The 20269-nt window shown below is 38.5% G+C and overlaps 1 protein-coding gene across 1 annotated transcript; it reads left to right on the top strand.

The window, feature by feature from the left end:
• The first annotated feature begins 6886 nt into the window (after positions 1–6886).
• On the top strand, positions 6887–12518 carry LOC134002590 (uncharacterized). The gene is made up of 5 exons (XM_062441941.1): positions 6887–6984; positions 11217–11325; positions 11710–11829; positions 12088–12166; positions 12427–12518. The coding sequence occupies exons 1-5, from the start codon at positions 6887–6889 to the stop codon at positions 12516–12518; spliced, it is 498 nt and encodes a 165-aa protein (XP_062297925.1).
• The last annotated feature ends 7751 nt before the right edge of the window (positions 12519–20269 follow it).

The raw sequence follows: 20269 nt of genomic DNA, 5'->3' as shown, positions 1-20269 counted from the left end.
AAACAATTTTGCTAGTGTGCGTTGTGTCAACTTTTAACGGTTGTATGTAACACAGGTGTCGCGCCCCATTATCTGGGAGATTTTCAGTGCCGCAAATCTTACATTTTAGTTTTAGACACGTGAGGCTTACACCCTCCTGTCACCCCTGTATACCATAATTTAAAACATTTGCCACACTGCTTATACAGATCGCATTGACTGGCCAACACGTCTGCTCCCGCGGCTCTCTGTACATGCTCTTTGTGCTTAGACATACAATGCGTCGACCTGCACGTCCTGTTACAATCTTTGCACAGCAGGGGGGAAAAGTATAGTTTACAACACAAGGGGTCTAGACACACGGAGCAATGACCGTTGCAGCGATGATTACAGACGCTAGTGTACCCTGTGTAACAAAAATCACATAGGTAAGCAGTGCCTAGGAAAGACTTTAGATTTTTTATACCATAGTAATGATTCTGGTGTAGAAACAAAAACACAGTTTTATCTTTGCGGGGGGTCGCTGTCAGAAATTTGCAGAGGGAGCGCTTGCCTTCACTTCTGTAAAACACAACAATTTTACAGTCTAAATAGTTTTCAAACAGAGACACGTCCGTGAAACCCACATCCGTCTGTTCAGATAATCCTACAGCTCTCTGAATTTCACGCCCCTTTCTTTCAGCCTCTCCATCGGTGATGTAAGGGTTCAGCAGGAGAGCTAAATTAATGGCGAAACACAAACGGTTGTCGGGATTCTCGACCACATACAGAAACTTTCGTCTCTTTTTAACCACTTCGCTGTCTATCATAGAGTCCAGCCTGCGTTTACTGCCTCCGCGGGGGTTTCTTATCAACTGCACCACTAACTCTAGGCCCCCATCAGTCATGAGAGCCATATTAGACTGCACAAGTTCGTCCAGAAGATTCTGAAAAGTGACTAGACCCCCGCTGTCATCCTGAGAGGGTCTCACTATGCTTGAAACGCTTTTTGTAAAACAGTCTGAGCGTAACTCCATCTGTATGACGTCGTGATCGTGCGCCTGTGAAAATACCTTGTCACACAACTCGTGAGCAGCCCCCATAACGCCGCCGTAAAACTCACCATAATCCGGTACGCCTGCCGGCATTGGAAATTGCAAAATTTGCCTTATCTCAATGTTGTTAAATCTAGACCGTGAAATTTCCCGCATCGTGGGTGAGCCATCGGAATTTGATGAACCGGCCTGCGGGCCTGTACCGGCATTCTCAGGGGTTAAGTTTCCCCCCGTCTGGGCATTCGTATCATTTTCTAAAAACAGCAATGCAGTGTCTAAGGCATTGAGACGGTCTGTGTGTGAAACACCGGTTAAAGACGTGCTCTGAGCAGTAGTAGGAGGGAGGTAAAGAGGAGTGACAGCGGCTTCGTTTGAAAGAGCATTTTCACTGCTGAAAGTATCCAATAACGTATGGAAATGATTTAGACTATTTAGGATGGACTGAGGTTGATTCAACTCGTCTAACGCAAGATTTATAGCTGTCAAGGGGTCAGCCGGAGTCGGCTGCTCCATGCTTTTTTTTTTTTTAATTACCTACACCCCCCACCCCTGAAAGAAAAAAAAACTCATATCCTTCTCACATTCTCCATAAACCCCTCAATTGCTCTTATAAACTCTCCACATCTGAAACAGCTCCTCCTCGACCTCCTCAACCTCCTGCGCCGGGGTCTTCCACCTTGATACCCTGATTGAATGAGAAAAAAAAAATTAAAAATATGTATAGGGTTTTTTTTAATTTTTTTTAATTTTTAATTTTTAAAACAATAACTTACCACGTTTACGTCGATGCTCAGAACTGCTACTACTGGTACTACTACTACTACTACTACTACTGCTGCTGGTGGTGGTGGTGGTGGTGGTGGGGTTGTTTAAAATATGCTTTTTTCCATAAGAAGCCCTGGGGACCGTCGGCAGCTGTCTCAACGGATGTTGAGCTGAGGGTGCTGTGACCGTCGTCTGCGTCACCGTTGGCACAGGGGTTGGGAGCGTAGACGGTCTCTCTGGAACCGTCTGTGTGTCTAAGGCAGGCTCGGCGTTTCCCGTTACCGCTGGAGCCTGACTTACAAATGATTGCATAGGTTGGTTGAAAAAACGATCTAAATCATCTATTGTTTCTGCAGCAGCAGCAGCAGCAGCAGCAGCAGCAGGTGTTTCAAAGATGCCTGCGTCCTCCGGGTACAATGTATCGACTAGGAGAGGGCGAGAAATAATTATTAAGTTGTTGTTGTTTTATATAACATTATATATCAAGTATATGAAATTAAACAAAGACTTACCATTCATATAATCAACGTCCTCTTGTGTATTAAATCCATCGATGTAAACGCCTGTAAAAATAAGTCTTTTTTAAAAAAAGAGAGAGAATAAAACACTCTTAGAATATTTTGTCAAATTAAAAAATTAAATTTAGGGTAACACACTTACCGTTAGCCATGTTTAGAGTTGTGTGCTCCTGTTTTCGGGTTAACTGCAGACTGCAAACTGCAATGTCTAACTCTTCTTCACATGGTTCTCAGTATAACGCTTATATAGGCTTTTTTTTACTTTTTGTATGCTTTTTGACCTTTTATTCAACCAAATACCGCTCCTTATTTAATTTCTGCACTGCTTAATCATAACAATAGGTTTTTGGTTTTTTAAAAACTATTGTTTTCACCCGTCATTAACCCTTAGCTAAAACGAGGAATTTGTAAGGTTCACACTCACCAGCGTTAATATTTGAATGACATGACGTCACCACAGCAAAAGGTCCTCTCTCTCTCACGTATTCTTATGCTCATGGATCTGTCAGGTTTTCTTGCATCAGGTGCTTCAGATAAAAACTCCTTGTAGAAATTCTGACAAGACAATGACATTCCTTCGGAAGACGGCCTTTGTCACGCTTTATAGAAATTGTAAAAAAGACAAGCGCTCTTGATGAAAATACATCGGAATGTGAACTTTCTCAGGCCAGCCACCCCCGCGACACACACACACACACACACACACACACACACACACACACACAAACACACAGACACACACACACACACACACACACACACACACACACACAGACACTCACACTCACACACACACACACACACACACACAAACACACAGACACTCACACACACACAAACACACAGACACTCACACACACTCACACACACACACACACACACACACTCTCACACACACACACAGACACTCACTCTCACACACTCACACAGACACAAACACACACACACACACACACACACACACACTAGTACTTCTTTTTGTCATGTTTTTTTTTTTTTAACAAAATAACAAAATACCAAGCAAGTATTAAAAAAGTAAGGCCAAAATGTCACAAACCGGTTCAGTGATCCCCTGAAAAAGGCCTAAATTAAATAGATCAGCTCGCGGGGGACGGACCTTATGACGACACAAACACCCATACACTATCATTGGTCAACCGCCAGCATCATCACACGCATGACGGGAATGACGTAATGCAATCTGATTGGACGAAGGAGGCGGGACTTCCGCATGACGTAATGCAATCTGATTGGACGAAGGAGGCGGGACTTGCGCATGACATATTGCAATCTGATTGGACGAAGGAGGCGGGACTTGCGCATGACATAATGCAATCTGATTGGACGAAGGAGGCGGGACTTACAAAAAAATACTCCATGCTGATTGGACGAAAGGGGGATGACGTCGCGCAATCTGATTGGTCGGGGCGGGGCCTCAGGACAATAGCTGTCAAAGTGTGATGGAACGGGTATTATATTACTCTCTCTCCTCCCTTTCAATCTCCCGCAGCAGAACAAAGCAGTATCCAGATGACAACCAATACAGAGCATACAAACATAGCAAGGCGACAAGGTGCTTGTTGTTAGACAGTGATCACATTATAACAAAGTCACAAAGACAGGCTAAGCTGATCTGGGGAATCCACGTAGCAAAGAAGAGGACAGCAAGGGCCCAATATGCTGCCAGTAAGGGTCCCAGACCTTAATGAAAACATCTATTTTGGAGTGAAGCATGCATGTGATGTATTCACTAGGAATGCAGTCCATAATAATGTTGTGCCATGATTTTTTTGTTGGGGCAGCATTCTTGATCCAGAAGAGCAGAATGTTCTTTCTAGCAGCAAAAGTCAGTATATTGAAAAGTCTCCTGTGATTACTGTCAGTGATCTGACCATCCGGGAGACCAAGTATAAGGCACGTAGGGTCCATCCGTATTGAGACACCAAAGATAGCAGACAGTTCATTCACAATACCATACCAATACCTTTGTAACTTCATACATGACCAGAGGCAGTGAACATGATTACCAGTCTCAGAATTACATTTCCAGTATCATCCATTTTGTTCTTGACAACAGGTGTTATATGCGTGCGATGTACAATTCTAAACTGTGTGGATTTGGTTTGGTTACACACAGAAATGTTCATAGCCTGAGACCAGACCTCCTGCCTGTCAGCATCATCTATAGCAACACCTAAATCTTTCTCCCAAGCTTGCTTGGTGGTTTGAGAGGTAAGAGGAGACTTGGAGTTCAGGGCGCTATAAAAAACAGTAATGCATTTCTTACTAATCTGTAATGACAGGGCTTATTCCACACACAAAGAGGTGTTATTAGTCATTAGGGTGGTGTCTTTAACTATGACATTTCTAATTTATAAATATCTATAGAAAGTCACCTTGATTAAATAAGCCAAATTGCTGTTGCAACTGATGAAAGGATAGTAAAATCTGGCCTTTAAATAGATCACCTAATTTCTTTAGCCCTCGGTTGCCCCATACTTTAAAGCCCTGGTCCTCACAGCCTGGCAGGAAGTCCGGGTTATCAAGAATGGGAGTGATAGGAGATGATAACTGAGCCCGGCCTTCTATAGAGCAAATGGATCTCCAGGCTCTGATGGTACTGAGAGTAGTAAGGTTAGTGCAGAGGTTTTTAACAGATTCAGGGTTATTCATAAACAATAGATTCAACAAGGGACATTTTCCTTTTTTAAGGATGAGAGAAATGTTGGCCTCCCTAAGGGATTGAGGTAGGATCCCATTTTCAAACGAATGATTAAGCATAGACAGCAGAGGGTCTAAAAGAATACTACTAAACTCCTTATAAAACTCACTTCCAAATCCGTCTGGCCCTGGGGCCTTACCGGACGGCAAAGATTTCAAAGCAAGTAGCGCTTCCTCTCTAGTAATTGGGGCATTTAGTTGTAATTTTCGATCCTCCGTAGCTTTGGGAAGTCTCAAATCTGCAAAAAATTGACGCATAAGGGTCAGGGCATTGTCAGGCTGTTCGGAAATATATAAATTGGAGTAAAATAATGTGTTTATTAATGGTTCTGGTATCAAATGATCTAACCCCACTAGAATCAGTAATAGAAACTATATTTTGAGAATCTGCCCTTTTCTTGACAAGGTTAGCAAGATATCGTCCAGGTTTATCCCCAAACTCATATAGTTTCTGCTTGGCAAATTTAAGGGACTGTAATAGCTTACTTTTTACATCAACCGTGTGATTAGATCATTTTTGCCATGGCAATACATTGTTTTGTTTTTTAAAAATCTCTAAAAGGAAAGAAGATACTGTAACATAGAAGAATCATGATAGATATGATATTACACATTTTATGTGATCACCCATTAGTGAATATCAGCAGTCTGTCCTGAGCTGTGGGATGGAGGAGGACAACTGTGTGATCACCCTGCTTCATTATTTCTGCTTTACTAAATCCAGTTGCTCATGAATAAATGTGAGATGAGCTGTGACATATCGTGTTTTGTTAAGACACGACTATCAAAAGTGTTGAGCAACCAAGCAGAAATGAGCGTTTATGCTCTCTTGGGAGAGTAGTCAGAACAGGCTAATGAGTGATGCAATAAAAGGTTCTTTATGCCTAAAATGTATTTGTTTAATTGAGGCAGAAAACTACAATGTGTAGATTATACAAGATTTAAACAACAAATAATAATAATGATATCAGTGCAGTGGGGTTTTTAATCAAACCTTATAGGCTGTTAGATGCAGTCATAATTTAATTTATATGGGAACTAACATCTGACAACAGATGTTCATGCTTGTACTCCACCAAGAATAATGTAATGAACATGCGTCTTACATTGCACATCTGTTAATCCATCACATCTACCATGGCATGTTACATTAATGCAATTATTTGTATTTTTTGTGTTACACTTTATGTTACACTTCTACACCATATGTACTACTATACTGTGAACATTACCAGTCAATATTGTGTACATCATTTTTCAGGTCAACAGCTATTTTAGAGAATTTTACACAATCTCATTTATATATTTATATCACCCGTCTTTTGTTGTGTGTTCTTCTTCCTTTGTGTAGGCACTCTTCAACTTTTTATTATTATGCTATTATGCACCACAACACCAAGGCAAATTCCTTGTATGTGCAAACCTACTTTAGCAATAAACCTGATTCTGATTGGATAAGACACCATATCTTTATCCATTGTGACTTCTTAAGGAAACAGCATTAATGGTATGTCAACCTTTGAACACTACTCAATTTCTAATAAGAGAAATGGTCAAAAAATCCAACAGGGTTTTAGAAGAGGAAAACCCATGATCTTATGATCTTTTGTAGTAGTGTGACAAGCTGAGCAGAGAAACGCACTGCTGTCTGCCTCTATCCCAGACTGCCCCTAGGTGTCACCAAATATCTCTGCAGCCTGTCTTTATTGTCCATTCCTCTGAAGTAAATTGAATTTAATCTGTTTCCTTTTCAGAAAAGCACATGATCATCCTGTGATTCTTTGCCCTTTTTTCACTCAGAAAAACTAGAGCTGTTGTCGTCTGAGTATTAAGCCCAGACTGAACTTTGTTGAGACTGTTTGGTGCATCATGCATACAGTTTGTTGGTTCCTTGCAGTGATCCTGGCAGTTGGCACACCTAAGCTTTGTTGTGCCGGACCGCTCCATGCCCAATGCAAAGTAGAATGGTATGTATGCGTTATTTCTTTTGTACATTCTTTGATGTTATTTGTTATAGATTCCTTTCCTCTGCTTAATATTGCCATCAGCTAGAAGAAGTTTAGTCAAAATCATTTGTTAAAATGTATATTAGTTATAATAAAGTAACACAAATAACATATTTAGTACTATCTTTATATTTTAGTTTGAAAAGATGCTGCTAGGTTGTTCAGTTCATATTTACATGAAGCCACTGTCAGGCAATTGTATAATTCTTTCAGTGTTGGTGAGGGTCTGCATTTTTCACTGAAATTCCACAGGCATTATTATTTAGATGATAGTGACTATAGATATGTCACATCTCATCATTTCATACTGCCTGCAGTTGATGCTTTAGAGATTTTGGATATTAACTGGACCCCTTTCACTAAGTTCCCATAGAACTGTCATCTAATTATCAGACGAAATGTCAGTCAGACTGTGAGTTGTATTACATTTATGTTGTGGTACTTGAATTGTTGTCCTTATAATTACTGTAAATTACAGTCACAGAAACACAATATGTATGTATAAGTGATGACTAGCTAGATCTAATCGCAGTCTGACTATTGCTCTATTGCTGCATACTGCTGTACTTACAGTCTTGCCAAATGTGAGAATAAAAATGTGAGGTCTGTTTAACAGACAGTACTATAGGAAAGGCCATGAGGTCATTTGAAGTAAGGACATACAGTATGTCAGCAAACGTCATGGCACTAGAGGAAAGGATTCCATGACCATAAATATATTGTCTTTAAATCTTAGCAATCATGCAGTTGACCTGAGAGTTTGAGTACACAATGGGCCTGAGTTACTAAGATCCCAAATAAAGGGTACTATATTGCATGTGCAGTGCAACAGATTGCACGTTTGGTTAGTGTGTGTTTTGCGGTTGATCTACTAAGAATAACTGTATAAATGGCAACAGGTGCAGATATCAGTATTTAAATTAGGGTTTTGTGTCTAAATGGAGAGTTTGGACGAGCAGAAAGCTCACAAGTCAAAATAAAACCTGATCACATGGAATTAGAGGTTCTAGTGAAAGACGTTAATACATATATTGAGATATAGCAAAGAAAAATTACCAGAAAAAACACTATATAGAGAGTATTTGTGACAAAGTCAATGCTGTTAGTAAAACCAAAAATATTCCACTCCAAAAATATTAAAACGGGTGGAAGAAACCTGTTCTCTGTGTATTCTGTCATTGTGTCTCTGTCTCCTCCTCTCCAAAGTAACAGCTGGTTAATACCTGTCCTTCAAAGGTATTATTTATAGACGCAGTTACCATCAGTACAATTACCTTCAGGTTTGGTAAATCACAATGCGCGTGCTAAATAACATATTTGCATTTTCTCCTCCCTCCCCGCCCCATATTACATATTCATTATGGTAAACGTACTAAATGGACAGTGTGTATTATCTTGCACATTTAAAAGACACAAACCTCAGTGCGCTGCGTTAGTAGATCAGCTTGCACATTTTTTGCAGGTGATGTCAAGTCTGCACACGTTTTTACACACGTACCCTTTAGTGAACCAGGCCCAATGTATACAAATGGATTACATGAAATGTCCATAACTCATGATTTCACACACTGTGCCAGCCTAGCAAGCAGCCAAACCTTAACAGCACTGTGAAAGAGAACTTAACAATAAATTGCCTGGCAACATTTCCACCATAACATTCAAAACTTAATTTTGGTTGTTATTTTTTGTTTGTTTTGCAATGCCAATGCATTGAATTGCATTATATGTACTTGTTGTTTTTCATTTCTTTTCAATCAAAACAACCTGACCTTGGTTAGCATAGGAGACAGTCAGCCTTATCAAGACAGCTGCATATCCCAGCCAACATCAGTAGACAGAGAAATGAACTGCTCTGAAAGAGATAGGTCATGACCTACTGCTCCCAGGATAGAAAATGACCAGTGAATGACCATGAGAAACACAAATATCTCCCTCACAAGGCTGGTCTTCAGTCAGATTCCCAGTGTCAGGTTAACCCTTTATCAGCCATGACTGAAGTGGATCCCCCACCAGAATGATGGGCACTAGTGTGTTTTGGATCTGTGCTCCAAAGGTCGTGAAAATATATGATTACAGCTCTAATACTGAAGAGAAATACTGTGATCATGGCATGACAATGCAAATCTTGGTTAAGGCTTTCAGTTATATAATTGCACATCAAAATCAATGATTCATACTGTACTACAACAACTGTCTATATGATTGGTCATGATCCTAAAGTCATAATATGTCATTACTTAAATGTACAAACAATCAAACAATTATAATAAGACTAGAAACTTAATTTTGCTGTTGTTGTTTGTTTTTGTAGTGCTAATGGACTCACTAAGATTACTCACATGCTTGTTCATATTTAAAACAACTCTACAGTATGTACATTTGGGAGTATGCTGGGTAAACATTTGTCCATCTCATCAGCTGTTATCAATTTAACTGGCAGTCGAATCACAGAGCAGGCTACTGAGATGCCATTTCTATTGTGGCTCAAAAGCTTCCTTCCTGGCCTCAGACAGTATTCCAGTATTCCTCATAATGAAAAGCCTCAGTGTCACTATGTTTCATTTAACTCAGGTCATCTTGACATTCATTCATTTTCTTTACCGCTTATCCCTGAGAGGGTCGTGGGGGAGCTGGAGCCAATCTCAGCTGACACCTTGGACAGGTCACCAGTCAATCACAGTGCTACACAGAGAAACAGATAACCATTCACACTTACATGCAATTTATAGTCACCAATTACCCTAACCTACATGTTTTTTGTTTGTGGGAGGACGCCAGAGTACCCGGAGAGAACCTACACAGGCAAAGGGAAAACATGGAGAACATACAGAAGGGCCCGAGCTAGCCAGTGGCTTCAAATCCAGAACCCTCATGTTGTGAGGCACTGTACCACCTTATCATCTTGACATGATCTTTATAAAATTCCCTGTCTCACACTGTCTCAATTCTCCTCTAGTTCTCCTATACCTGATTTCCCCCTGATCTGTCAGTTGAGAACTTCTGAGAACCATTAGCTTGGCTGTTTTACATGATTCTTCTTACATTAAATAACACACAGGATTTGATATGGAACAAGAGTCCACTTGTTTTTTCATTAATGTATGAGTGTTACATTTTAAGATGTTAGGGTGCTGACATTTTGAACATCACTTCATTTCTGCATTTTGTCAATTGTGTGGGGCTGGCATATCCAGATTATATAACTGATGTTTTTTCTATTATTTAGTAACCCACTCTAAGTGGAAATGAAACCCTAAGCAGGGCCTCTTAATACGCCACACTTTAGTAACAGAGACACTGACCAAACTTTGATCTTTATTGTATTGTTTAAACTCTATACAATTATTTATATATATATATAAAACCCACAATTAAATTAAATAAACAATGGAATGTATTTAGCACAAAAACTTTAAGTTATTATGCTACTAAAATACTGCTGTAATAAAAGCAGTAATATAAAGTCAGCTTTTCATCATAAAGAAAACAGAAAACTGACATCTGGTCAAAGAATAGCAATCACAACTAAAGCCCAATAGATGGCACCATTTTGTTTAAAATGGACACGTGAGTCCTTTCCAATCCTCTTGTAAGTCTAAGGGCCTGATTTACTAAGATCCCAAATAAAGGGTACTAATTTGCGTGTGCAGTGCAATAGATAGCGCGTTTTGCGGGTGATCTACTAAGAATAACTGACAGTCTAGATAGGAAAGTAAATGAAAAAAGGTGCAAGAGGATGCAGACAGCAGTATTTGCGTGCCTTAATGGAGAGTTTGGACGAGCAGAAACCCGCAAGCGCAAAATGAAATGTGATCCCATGAAATTAGAGGTTTTAGTGAAAGAGGTTAACAAATATATTGAATTATAACAAAATAATCGAGTTATTACCAGAAAAACCGACATATGGGAGAGTGATTGTGACAAAGTCAATGTTGTTAGTACAATCAAAAATATTCCACTCCAAAAATATTGACATGGGTGGAAAAAATCTGTTCTTTGCATATTCTGTCATGGTGCCTCCGTCTCCTCTCCACAGTAACAGAAGTCATCTGTGCACAGTGTGCAGCTGGTTAATACCTGCCCTTCAAAGGTATTATTTATAGACGCAAACCTTTAGTAACTCAGGCCCTTCGTGTTTTAGGACAATCACATGGACCTAGAAGCACATTCAGTGCGTTATTTTTCTCCTGCAGGTACTTTGGGATACCATGCCAAGTGGTTTATGAATCCCTGGTTTCACAGATTAAGAAGTGGCGAACCATGGCTGGCTGCACCATGGGAGGACAGAAGTGCCTGTACACGGTATGTGTGTGTCCCACCCATAATAAATAACTGTGTGATTGAGGTACTATTGACTAAATGCTGACAGAATATTTTTAATCGTGACAAGCGTAACAGGTTTTGAATTGTATTCCACTAAGGCATTATAACAACTGAAATAATGAAAGTCTTAAATTTCTGTCTGCATTTTTGCACAATTTTGAGGCTTGTGTTGTTGAATGGGCATGTGTCAAGATACTGTGATTTGTTCCATTTAATGATGCACCACTATTGTCATTTAAAATAAAATTCAGTTATGGTATTCTAGTTCACATAATTCATCAGCAAGGTTCGGATGCCCTGAATTGGACAGTGGAGGTTTTATGTCAGTGGTTTTTATTCAAACATGATTTGGTGTCTTTGCAGTTGCAGTCTGCTTCTGTCCACTTTATAGCTGCAAAACACACCACTCCCTTTAAGAGGTGTGTGGATGACATCAACTTCCGGCTGGTCTCCCGTAATTTCTTCACTTGCTGTCACGTTTCAGTAGGTTTGCACTTGCTAAAATTCTTATCTGACAGTTTCTGGAAAACCAAACTAGCTGTCATCCAGCCTTTGACCTCTCAGTCTGAGTCCCTGTCCTCCATGTCTCTCTCCCTCCTTCCTCTCTCCATGTTTTCTCTCTATCTCAATCTCTCACTGTAAAATGTTTTCTTTAATGGTCTCTGCCTTACTACTCATTACTGCCTCTGTCTGTCTGATTCTGATTCTGTGCAGTCTGACATACAGTAACTCTGTCTCTAGGCCATGTCCGTCTCTGAGACCTGGTATGCCATTAAAGACCATGGCACCAACTACTGCAACCTCTACAACCTCATGGAAGGTAAGATTGCACAATAGGAGGATGAGTTTCCTCTTTGAACTTAAGAATTCACAACCATATTCAATGTTCAACCTAATTCTCTCTGATCCATGTTTTATTGGATATATTTGGTAATGAAGAGGAAAATCCCTTTAACTCCATCACTGACACAATATTTACGGCCATTTAAACATACAATGTCATTTTTGTACTGTTCCACCTGTACTTTGTCTGTGGACAAACGCTCATCATATCTATTTCTCCTTTCATTTGTTCAATAGGAAGTGGTCTAACTGAAGCGAGAGGTTATAGAGAGGTCACTAGTGACTTCCTGTGTACCCAGCGCTCCTCTGCTAACTGCACTGTCTACTGACTTGACTACTGACTGAGGATCACCAGAGACTATAGTGTGTCTGTCTGTCAGTCAATCAATCAATCAATCAATCAATCAATCAACAGTTTATACGTTATTGTTATTTGCAATAAATTATGAATAAATACACTGAAACATTTTTCAGTTTAGTTTGTTTTAAAGACAAAAACCAACACATTTTCATATCAAATCCTTTGAAAAACTATATTTTTACAACAATATTTCCACCACAACTAAAAAGTCAAGTTTTTGATAACAAAGTTTTATAAAGGCTGACTGTACTAATCGTGTGGCCTTCTTTACTGCAGCTGTAATAGTAGTAAAAGTAGTTGTAATCTCAAGCTAAGGAACAAATCTTCCATTAACACATTTTACTAATGATTTATGAAACTGACTCATATATAGCTAATAGTGATTGTTTTCATTTCAATATCAAGCATATACAGTTTATACTTATGACACAAGTACCTTTACAAGTAAATGTTTTCTGGCCCCATTTTTGCACCAGTCCAACACTTACTGAATGTATTGCTTACAGTTTCCCAATCTAAATGTTTTAGTGAATTGATTTTACTGTAAACACTGTTTACCAGTACTGGTACTATATTTTCTTTTGTAAAATAAATTGTGATAATTAAACTAAAACATTGTGTTGATTTATCCATAACTTTCTAAATTTAAGTCATAACTATATTGACATTTTTTTCAAATTCCTGTCTAAAGACTTCCTGTCTATTTTCAAATGTATAAATGACTTTGTGTATGGAGTGCTGCACCTTTGCAGGTATGAGTTTAAAGATGTGTTGCTATGAATCATCTTACATTTTAAACCAGGTATTAAGAAGTACAAATTCCACACTAGTGTCAGATCATCAACAATCAAATCAAACTATTACTCACATATTCACAACCTAAAGAAACGGATCCAGTGGCTGTATTTATACAAGATTATGAATATTTCTGAAAATCAACTCATCATGCATTTAATATTTCACAGTTAGTGCCGTGGCTTTGTCTGTAAAAGCAAAATACAGGCTAAAACATAATCTGGGCTTTGAATTCACCAGGAGAAGGTTTGATGGTGTCCTCTGTCTTTCTTGTTTTTTTATGTGTCCTTCGTAAAAATGAGAACAGAAAGAAAAAACAAGGCACACCAACAGAGAGCCAGTTGCTGTGAATATAGCTGTGGGTACCGCTCAGAAGTGAGTCACAGTCTGACGAGGGGCATCATTCTTTCTGACACCTAAACCAGTTTTCGCTCTTAAAGCGATGGTGGAAAGAGGAGGGAGGAGGGAGCACCAAAGAGAAAATACACCCTTAGCTGCATGTGGATTGCAGGGCAGCTTTTATTGAGGGAGCAATATGCTCAGGCGGGCTTTGCCATCCATCACTGAGACCTGCCCCTCTTCACACTGTGGCTGGAGTATGGCGGACTGTGGTGTCTCTTCTCTCTGGGCTGAGAACATGACTGGCAGGCACCTGTAACATCCTGAGTATCTTCCACTTTATCATTGTAGAATGGCTGCAAGGCCACAATTACATTTAATGTTTATACAAACTAAGGACAATGCATTTATTAGATTTTACCTATGAATGTAAAGGAATAGTCGATTATCACATCTGAAGACAACCAATTATTTGATGCCTATGGAGCCCAGCAGGTCTCAAGAAAAAACAGATTTTTGCACACACTATAATTAATCATGTCACAGCACAGGTTATAATGACAAAAACTATTCATTGTTAGGTCTACAGTATTTAATTACCATTTTATGTGGTGTGTGTAGGGTCTGCAGGCTGCAAATTGGTGAACATGCCCAGGAGTCACTCTGAGATGTTCATCTGGCTAGCTGTATATATTTATTTTTCATTTGTTTTCATCTTCGTTTTCACTGCAAAAACGGATTTCTAAGAAAGTAAAAAAAGACTTGTTTCAAGAAAATTAGACTTATTTTTTGTCTAAATAGAAAAATAATCTTGTCACGCATTTTTACATAAGAAAACGTCTTATTTTAAGAAAATATATCTAAATTTTTCTTAATATGTTTTTCCAGCTAATATCAAGCTGTATTTAACCAGTAACAAGGTAAGGCAATAGATTACAAATTATTCAAGCAAAGGCAAAAGATTGTTTTCCTTATTTTAAGACAGGGCTGCTCTTAAAATAAGAATTCTAAGAAATGACAATGATAACGTTTTTTTGGTTATTGTTGTTTGTTGTTATTTATTCACTGGCTTTGAAAACATTACAAATATGACAATGCAGCTTAACACAACTACTGCTGAAACCTCTATTTAAAAAAAAAAGTTTCAAAAGTCTCAACGACTGTATACCATTTAAGAGTTACAGCTAATAGCAGAAATATATCAAAACAAATTGGAAGATCAACCTCAAGATCAAACTGAAGAACCTCACTCAAAACTCTTAGCAATTAACTTGAATTTGAATGCTATGAACTCAGAGATTGCTGAACTATTTATCTTTCTTGCAAAAAAAGTGTGAAAAGGCAATTGAAAAAATTGCTATATGAAAGTGTCAATAATGCACAAGTTTATAATCAAATTACATTGACATGAAACACAGTGCCTTTTACAATAGGCCTACATCAGGTGAGGCTTTGTGTAGTCCAATCACATCCCCAAGGTAGTATTTCATTGGCACATATACCATATCCTTCACAGTAAAGCTGTAATATGGAGTGAAATCTACAAGGCTATCAATGGATTTCAGTTAAGTTGCTTGTGCCAAGTTTAGGATCTCTCTTTCATATGCCATAAAATCATCATCAATACATGAGCGAGATTCAACAGCATCGTACAAGAAAGCCATTGCAGAGTGGAGGGCTTTCATCAAGTAAGCTTGTTCTGCATCATGGAGCTATAGGAACCTGTGGAACGTAGTGATCTTATAGTGTGTTTTGGTGTTAGCCTTTTCCTGTTTTCACTAATGTAAAAGTTAAGACAAATTTGTTATTGTTGAAGAATTTCTGAAAAACCTATACGATCACAAAGTGGGTAAATCCTGCATGTTATTCTCTTATTTCTCATATCTCATGTTTTATGATTTATAAGAACTACGTGAAACAAATAATGCATCTTCTTATCTTTATGCATTTCCTTCGTTATAGTACATAGTCAGTAGTGTGCTTGCTAGTGGCAGTCAGAATCACCAGATGTTCTTGTACTGTTTATTTCTGAATGCAGAAATAAAATAACTCTGTGATTTCAAGAAATTGTCTCTTATTTTAAGATTTTTTTTGCTAGTCTTTAATCTTGCATCAAGACATCAATTCTCGCAGCTAGGTAAATATAAAAGGATAAAAATCTTATTTTAGGGTGTGCAGGAAGTTGAATGGTTAGAGTGCATGCCTCGTAAGTAGTCAACCCCGGTTCGTATCCTGGCCGGAGGACTTTTGCTGCATGTCCTGGGGAAAAAAATCATATTTTAAGATTTCATTTGCTTATTATTAGATTTTATTTGCAAGTTATTAGATTTTATTTGCTAGTTATTATCTTGTTTTTAAGATATTAATTCTTATAATCTGCTCAACCAGGGACTACAATACTCATTTCAAGGAATTCTGTCTTAAATAAGTGTGATTTCATTGCTTGAAGTAAGCACGGATTGAAAATTGAAATTTTAAGCATTTCTGTCTAGTTTTAAGGCACATTTTGAGTATTCAGTGCCTAGACTTTTTTTGCTAGAATTCTAACCAATTAAATTTTTTTTACCCCATTGGCAGATTTTTTTGCTCAATACAAGACAATTTGGCTGGATTCAGGATTATTTGTCTTATTTTGAGAGGGGCCGTTTTTGCAGTGTTTGGCCTGCCTTCCACTATCAAATCCTGCAATCAACTTGCTTTATGTTAAGATCTGCATTACATGTTGTTGAGATTTGAAGGGTCTTACAATTATATCTTACATGCACATTAAATGCACTTGGTTGTCCTTCACATAGTCCTCTGTGGAAAACAGACTACGCCAAAGTACCAGACACTAAGGTCTAGTGTTTATTTCAAGGACATTCAGTTTCAAAACTGTTTACAACACGTGGGAGTAGTTTGTATCATTCACCTTTACATGTAACCATGGCAGTGGAGGTTTAGTAGGTTACACCTCTTAAATCAATTCATTCTAAAGAAAAGACAAGAAAAGAAAAGAAAAGAAAAGAAAAGAAAAGAAAAAGAGGAATTATAAAAATCTAAATAAATGTTATCCCACCACTGCAATAGCACAAGAAGAAATAATTAAATGTGGGTTCTTAACTATTGGGTCTCTTTCATCGAATGCTGCATTAGTAATGCTAGATTATCATATTGACTAATTTCATCTTACTGAAACCTGCCTGTGTCATGAAGAATATGTCTAAATGAATCCAGCCAGTCATATTAATACTCACATCCTGGCTGATGAGGTGGAGTTGCAGCCATTTTCAACTTATGCCTATTAACAACCTTAGATCTAAACTTAATCATACCTCAGTTGAAAGTCTTTTTCCAAGTCATTTACACCAAACCTTGAAGACTCTGATGCCAATTATATTTGTTATAGTGTATTATTAGACTCAATTGGCTTCTCTGACACCCTGTTTATACCTGGCATTAACATGCATCTTAGGTGATTCCATCACAAGTGAACAGAGCTAAATACAAGTGTAAATTACCTCCAAGACACATTGTGATCTGATCACTTAAACCACTTACAGAGGTGGTCCAACCACATATCTGTCATAGCAGGACATGGCTGTTGAGAGCATGGAGAGGAGCACAGATGTACATGTATATTAGTTCTTGAAACATTTTCATTATCTCTTAGCTCTTTAGCCTGCAGAAACCACAAATATGGCGCCTGACTGAATGATGTAATAACTGCAGGGCAATTTGACTTTCTTGTGGAAGTGATGTAGGCAGCAACACAATTTGGACACAAGTCTTCAGCTCAAGACTGCTCAAGACGCATAATAGAGACAAATGTGGACAGCAATATGTCCCGACTGTCCACTTGTGATTGGATCACCCGAGACACAACCCATAGACCTTGTTCTAGTATATGGCATTGACATTGAACATTTAATGGTCCTTCCACAGAATCCTGTTTTATCAGATAATTATTCATAACTTTTGAACTCCTATATTTCATATCTCCCAAACCCGGAAATTAAAGCAAACATCATGAAAACATGAAAGGATATGGCATTCCACCAAACTGGAAGAATCTTGCTTACTCCGGAAAGATGTCTTAAAATATACAGGCATACCCTCTGTAATGCCAGAGCTGCCTGAGAATAAGAACCTAGGTTTCTTTTCAGCACTTTAGCTAGGCTGACAAAGAGTCATGAGTCTATTGGTCCATGTATTCCTGTAGCTCTCAATAGTAATGACTTCATGAGCTTATTCAATGATAAAATTCTAACTATTACAGATAGAATTCATCACCTCCTGCTCTCATCAGGCACCCATTTATCCTCAAACATAGTAACTTTAGAAACGGCTATAAAAGCATATACAGTCATGTGAAAAAATTAGGACACCCTATGAATACCTGTGGGTTTTTTAACATATTTGGACATATGGATATTTAATATCAATTTTAACAATACTGACACATTCAAGTAATATAACTAAACAATTAAAACTGAAGAAAATACTTTTTAAAACTTTCTGTAAAATGTAATTTTAAAAAAATGCAATTTCTGGTGAGGAATAAATTAGGACACCCCCATATTCATTCCCACTTAAAATAGCTAAAATCACACAGAGGTGTATCACATTAGGCGCAAATGATCAGAACATTGTTATTCAATATTTCGAAGGAGGCTTGCCCTATTTAAACCTCAGACATTTAGTTTGGTGTGCCCCTGACAGTTGAAATGTTTTCAGAAAGAAGATTGTAGCAGCTTATGAATCTGGTAAGGGATTTAAAAAGATCTCAAAAGAATTTGAAATCAGCCATTCCACTGTACGGAAAATAATCTACAAGTGCAGGACATTCAAAACAACTGCCAACATGCCCATGTCTGGCTGTCCAAGCAAGTTCACCCCAAAAGCAGGCCGCAAGATGCTAAAAGAGATCACCAAAAACCCTAAAATGTCATCAAGGGACCTACAGCAGACTCTTGCTACTGTTGATGTGAAAGTACATGCCTCTACAATCAGAAAGAGACTACACAAGTTTAATTTTCATGGGAGGTGTGCAAGGAGGAAACCTTTGCTCTCTAAGAAAAACGTGAAGGCCAGACTGAAGTTTGCCAGAGAGAACATAGACAAAGACCAGGACTCCTGGAATAATGTTCTTTGGACAGATGAGTCTAAAATTGAATTATTTGGACACCAGAACAGAGGACATGTTTGGCATAAACCAAAATACAGCATTCCAGGAAAATAACCTCATACCAACTGTGAAGCACGGAGGTGGAAGTGTCATGGTTTGGGGATGCTTTGCTGCAGCAGGACCTGGCCAGCTCACCATCATAGAATCCACCATGAATTCTACTGTGTATCAGAGATGGCTTGAGGAACATGTGAGACCATCGGTAAAATAATTAAAGCTGAAGCGGAACTGGACCCTGCAACATGACAATGTTGGCGAGTTGAGGCGAGTCGTGCTGGAACTGTGTAGTGGAAAAGCGCCAAATGACCCAAAACATACCAGTAAATCCACCAAGGAATGGCTGAAAACTAAGAAATGGAGAGTCCTGGAATGGCCGAGTCAAATATTTTAATTTTTGTTGTTTACCTGCAATTGAATCACTTTCTTTTCCACAGATAAATAACAATGAGATTATACATCGACATGTGAACATTTTTTAATAAAGAACTGAATATTTAATGGGGTGTCCTAATTTTTTCACATGACTGTATATATTTTGACTGTTTCTGCCTTCATGAACTAACAAACTATTTCTTCATCTAAAAAATCATCCTGTCTTCGACCCCATCCCAACTAGGTTGCTTAAAGAAGTTTTATCCTTAGTTAAAACATATTTACTAGTTATTATCAATCTGTCTTTATTAACAGACTGTGACCATAGTCCTTTAACGATGAATCCTTTATGCACACAAAAGTGGAGTTTCACAAGGTTCTGCCAATCTTCCAATTGGTGGTCGACCACTCTACCTCCTGAGCCACAGCCACCCCTATGTATCACCAGAACGGCCTCAGTGTGCCTTGGCACAAGTCTGTGGAACTCTTCTGGAGGGATGAACACCGTTCTTCCAAAAGATATTCCGTCATTCGGGTTGAAATCTAGTGACTGCAAAGGACATGGCATATGAGGTACAAAGTTCTAATGAATATCAAACCATTCAGTGACCCCTCATGCCCTATGGATGGGTCTGGAAGAGACCACTACCATCAGGATAGAAATGTTTCATCATAGGATAAAGTGATCACTCACAACAACTTTGTATTGATTACCATTGACCTTTCCCTTCTAAGGGGATAAGTGGACCCAAACCATGTCAGCAATGAAGAGCAGGTCCCTTCATGGTAGTTAATGAATGATGAGGTCTATCCAACATAAACGTTGCATTTATAATCACTGCCTGTATTTTTCTAATATAAGAAAATCTTTTGTTTTTATTTGCTGCTCCGGAGCAGGTTAATGTGAGGTCCTCATGGTGGTGATGTTCAACTTTGTTCCTCTGTGTTTCTCTCCTCTTGCCCCCTCCTCACCTTAATCTGCTGCTGAGGTGGCAACCTGCCTAAGGAGTGTGTAAAGGGATTAGACATTATACAAGAAGATGACT

The sequence above is a fragment of the Scomber scombrus genome, chromosome 20, assembly GCF_963691925.1.
Source record: "Scomber scombrus chromosome 20, fScoSco1.1, whole genome shotgun sequence".
Lineage (NCBI taxonomy): Eukaryota > Metazoa > Chordata > Actinopteri > Scombriformes > Scombridae > Scomber > Scomber scombrus.
Note: the sequence above shows the minus strand (reverse complement) of the source record. Positions and strands in the feature narration are given on the sequence as shown.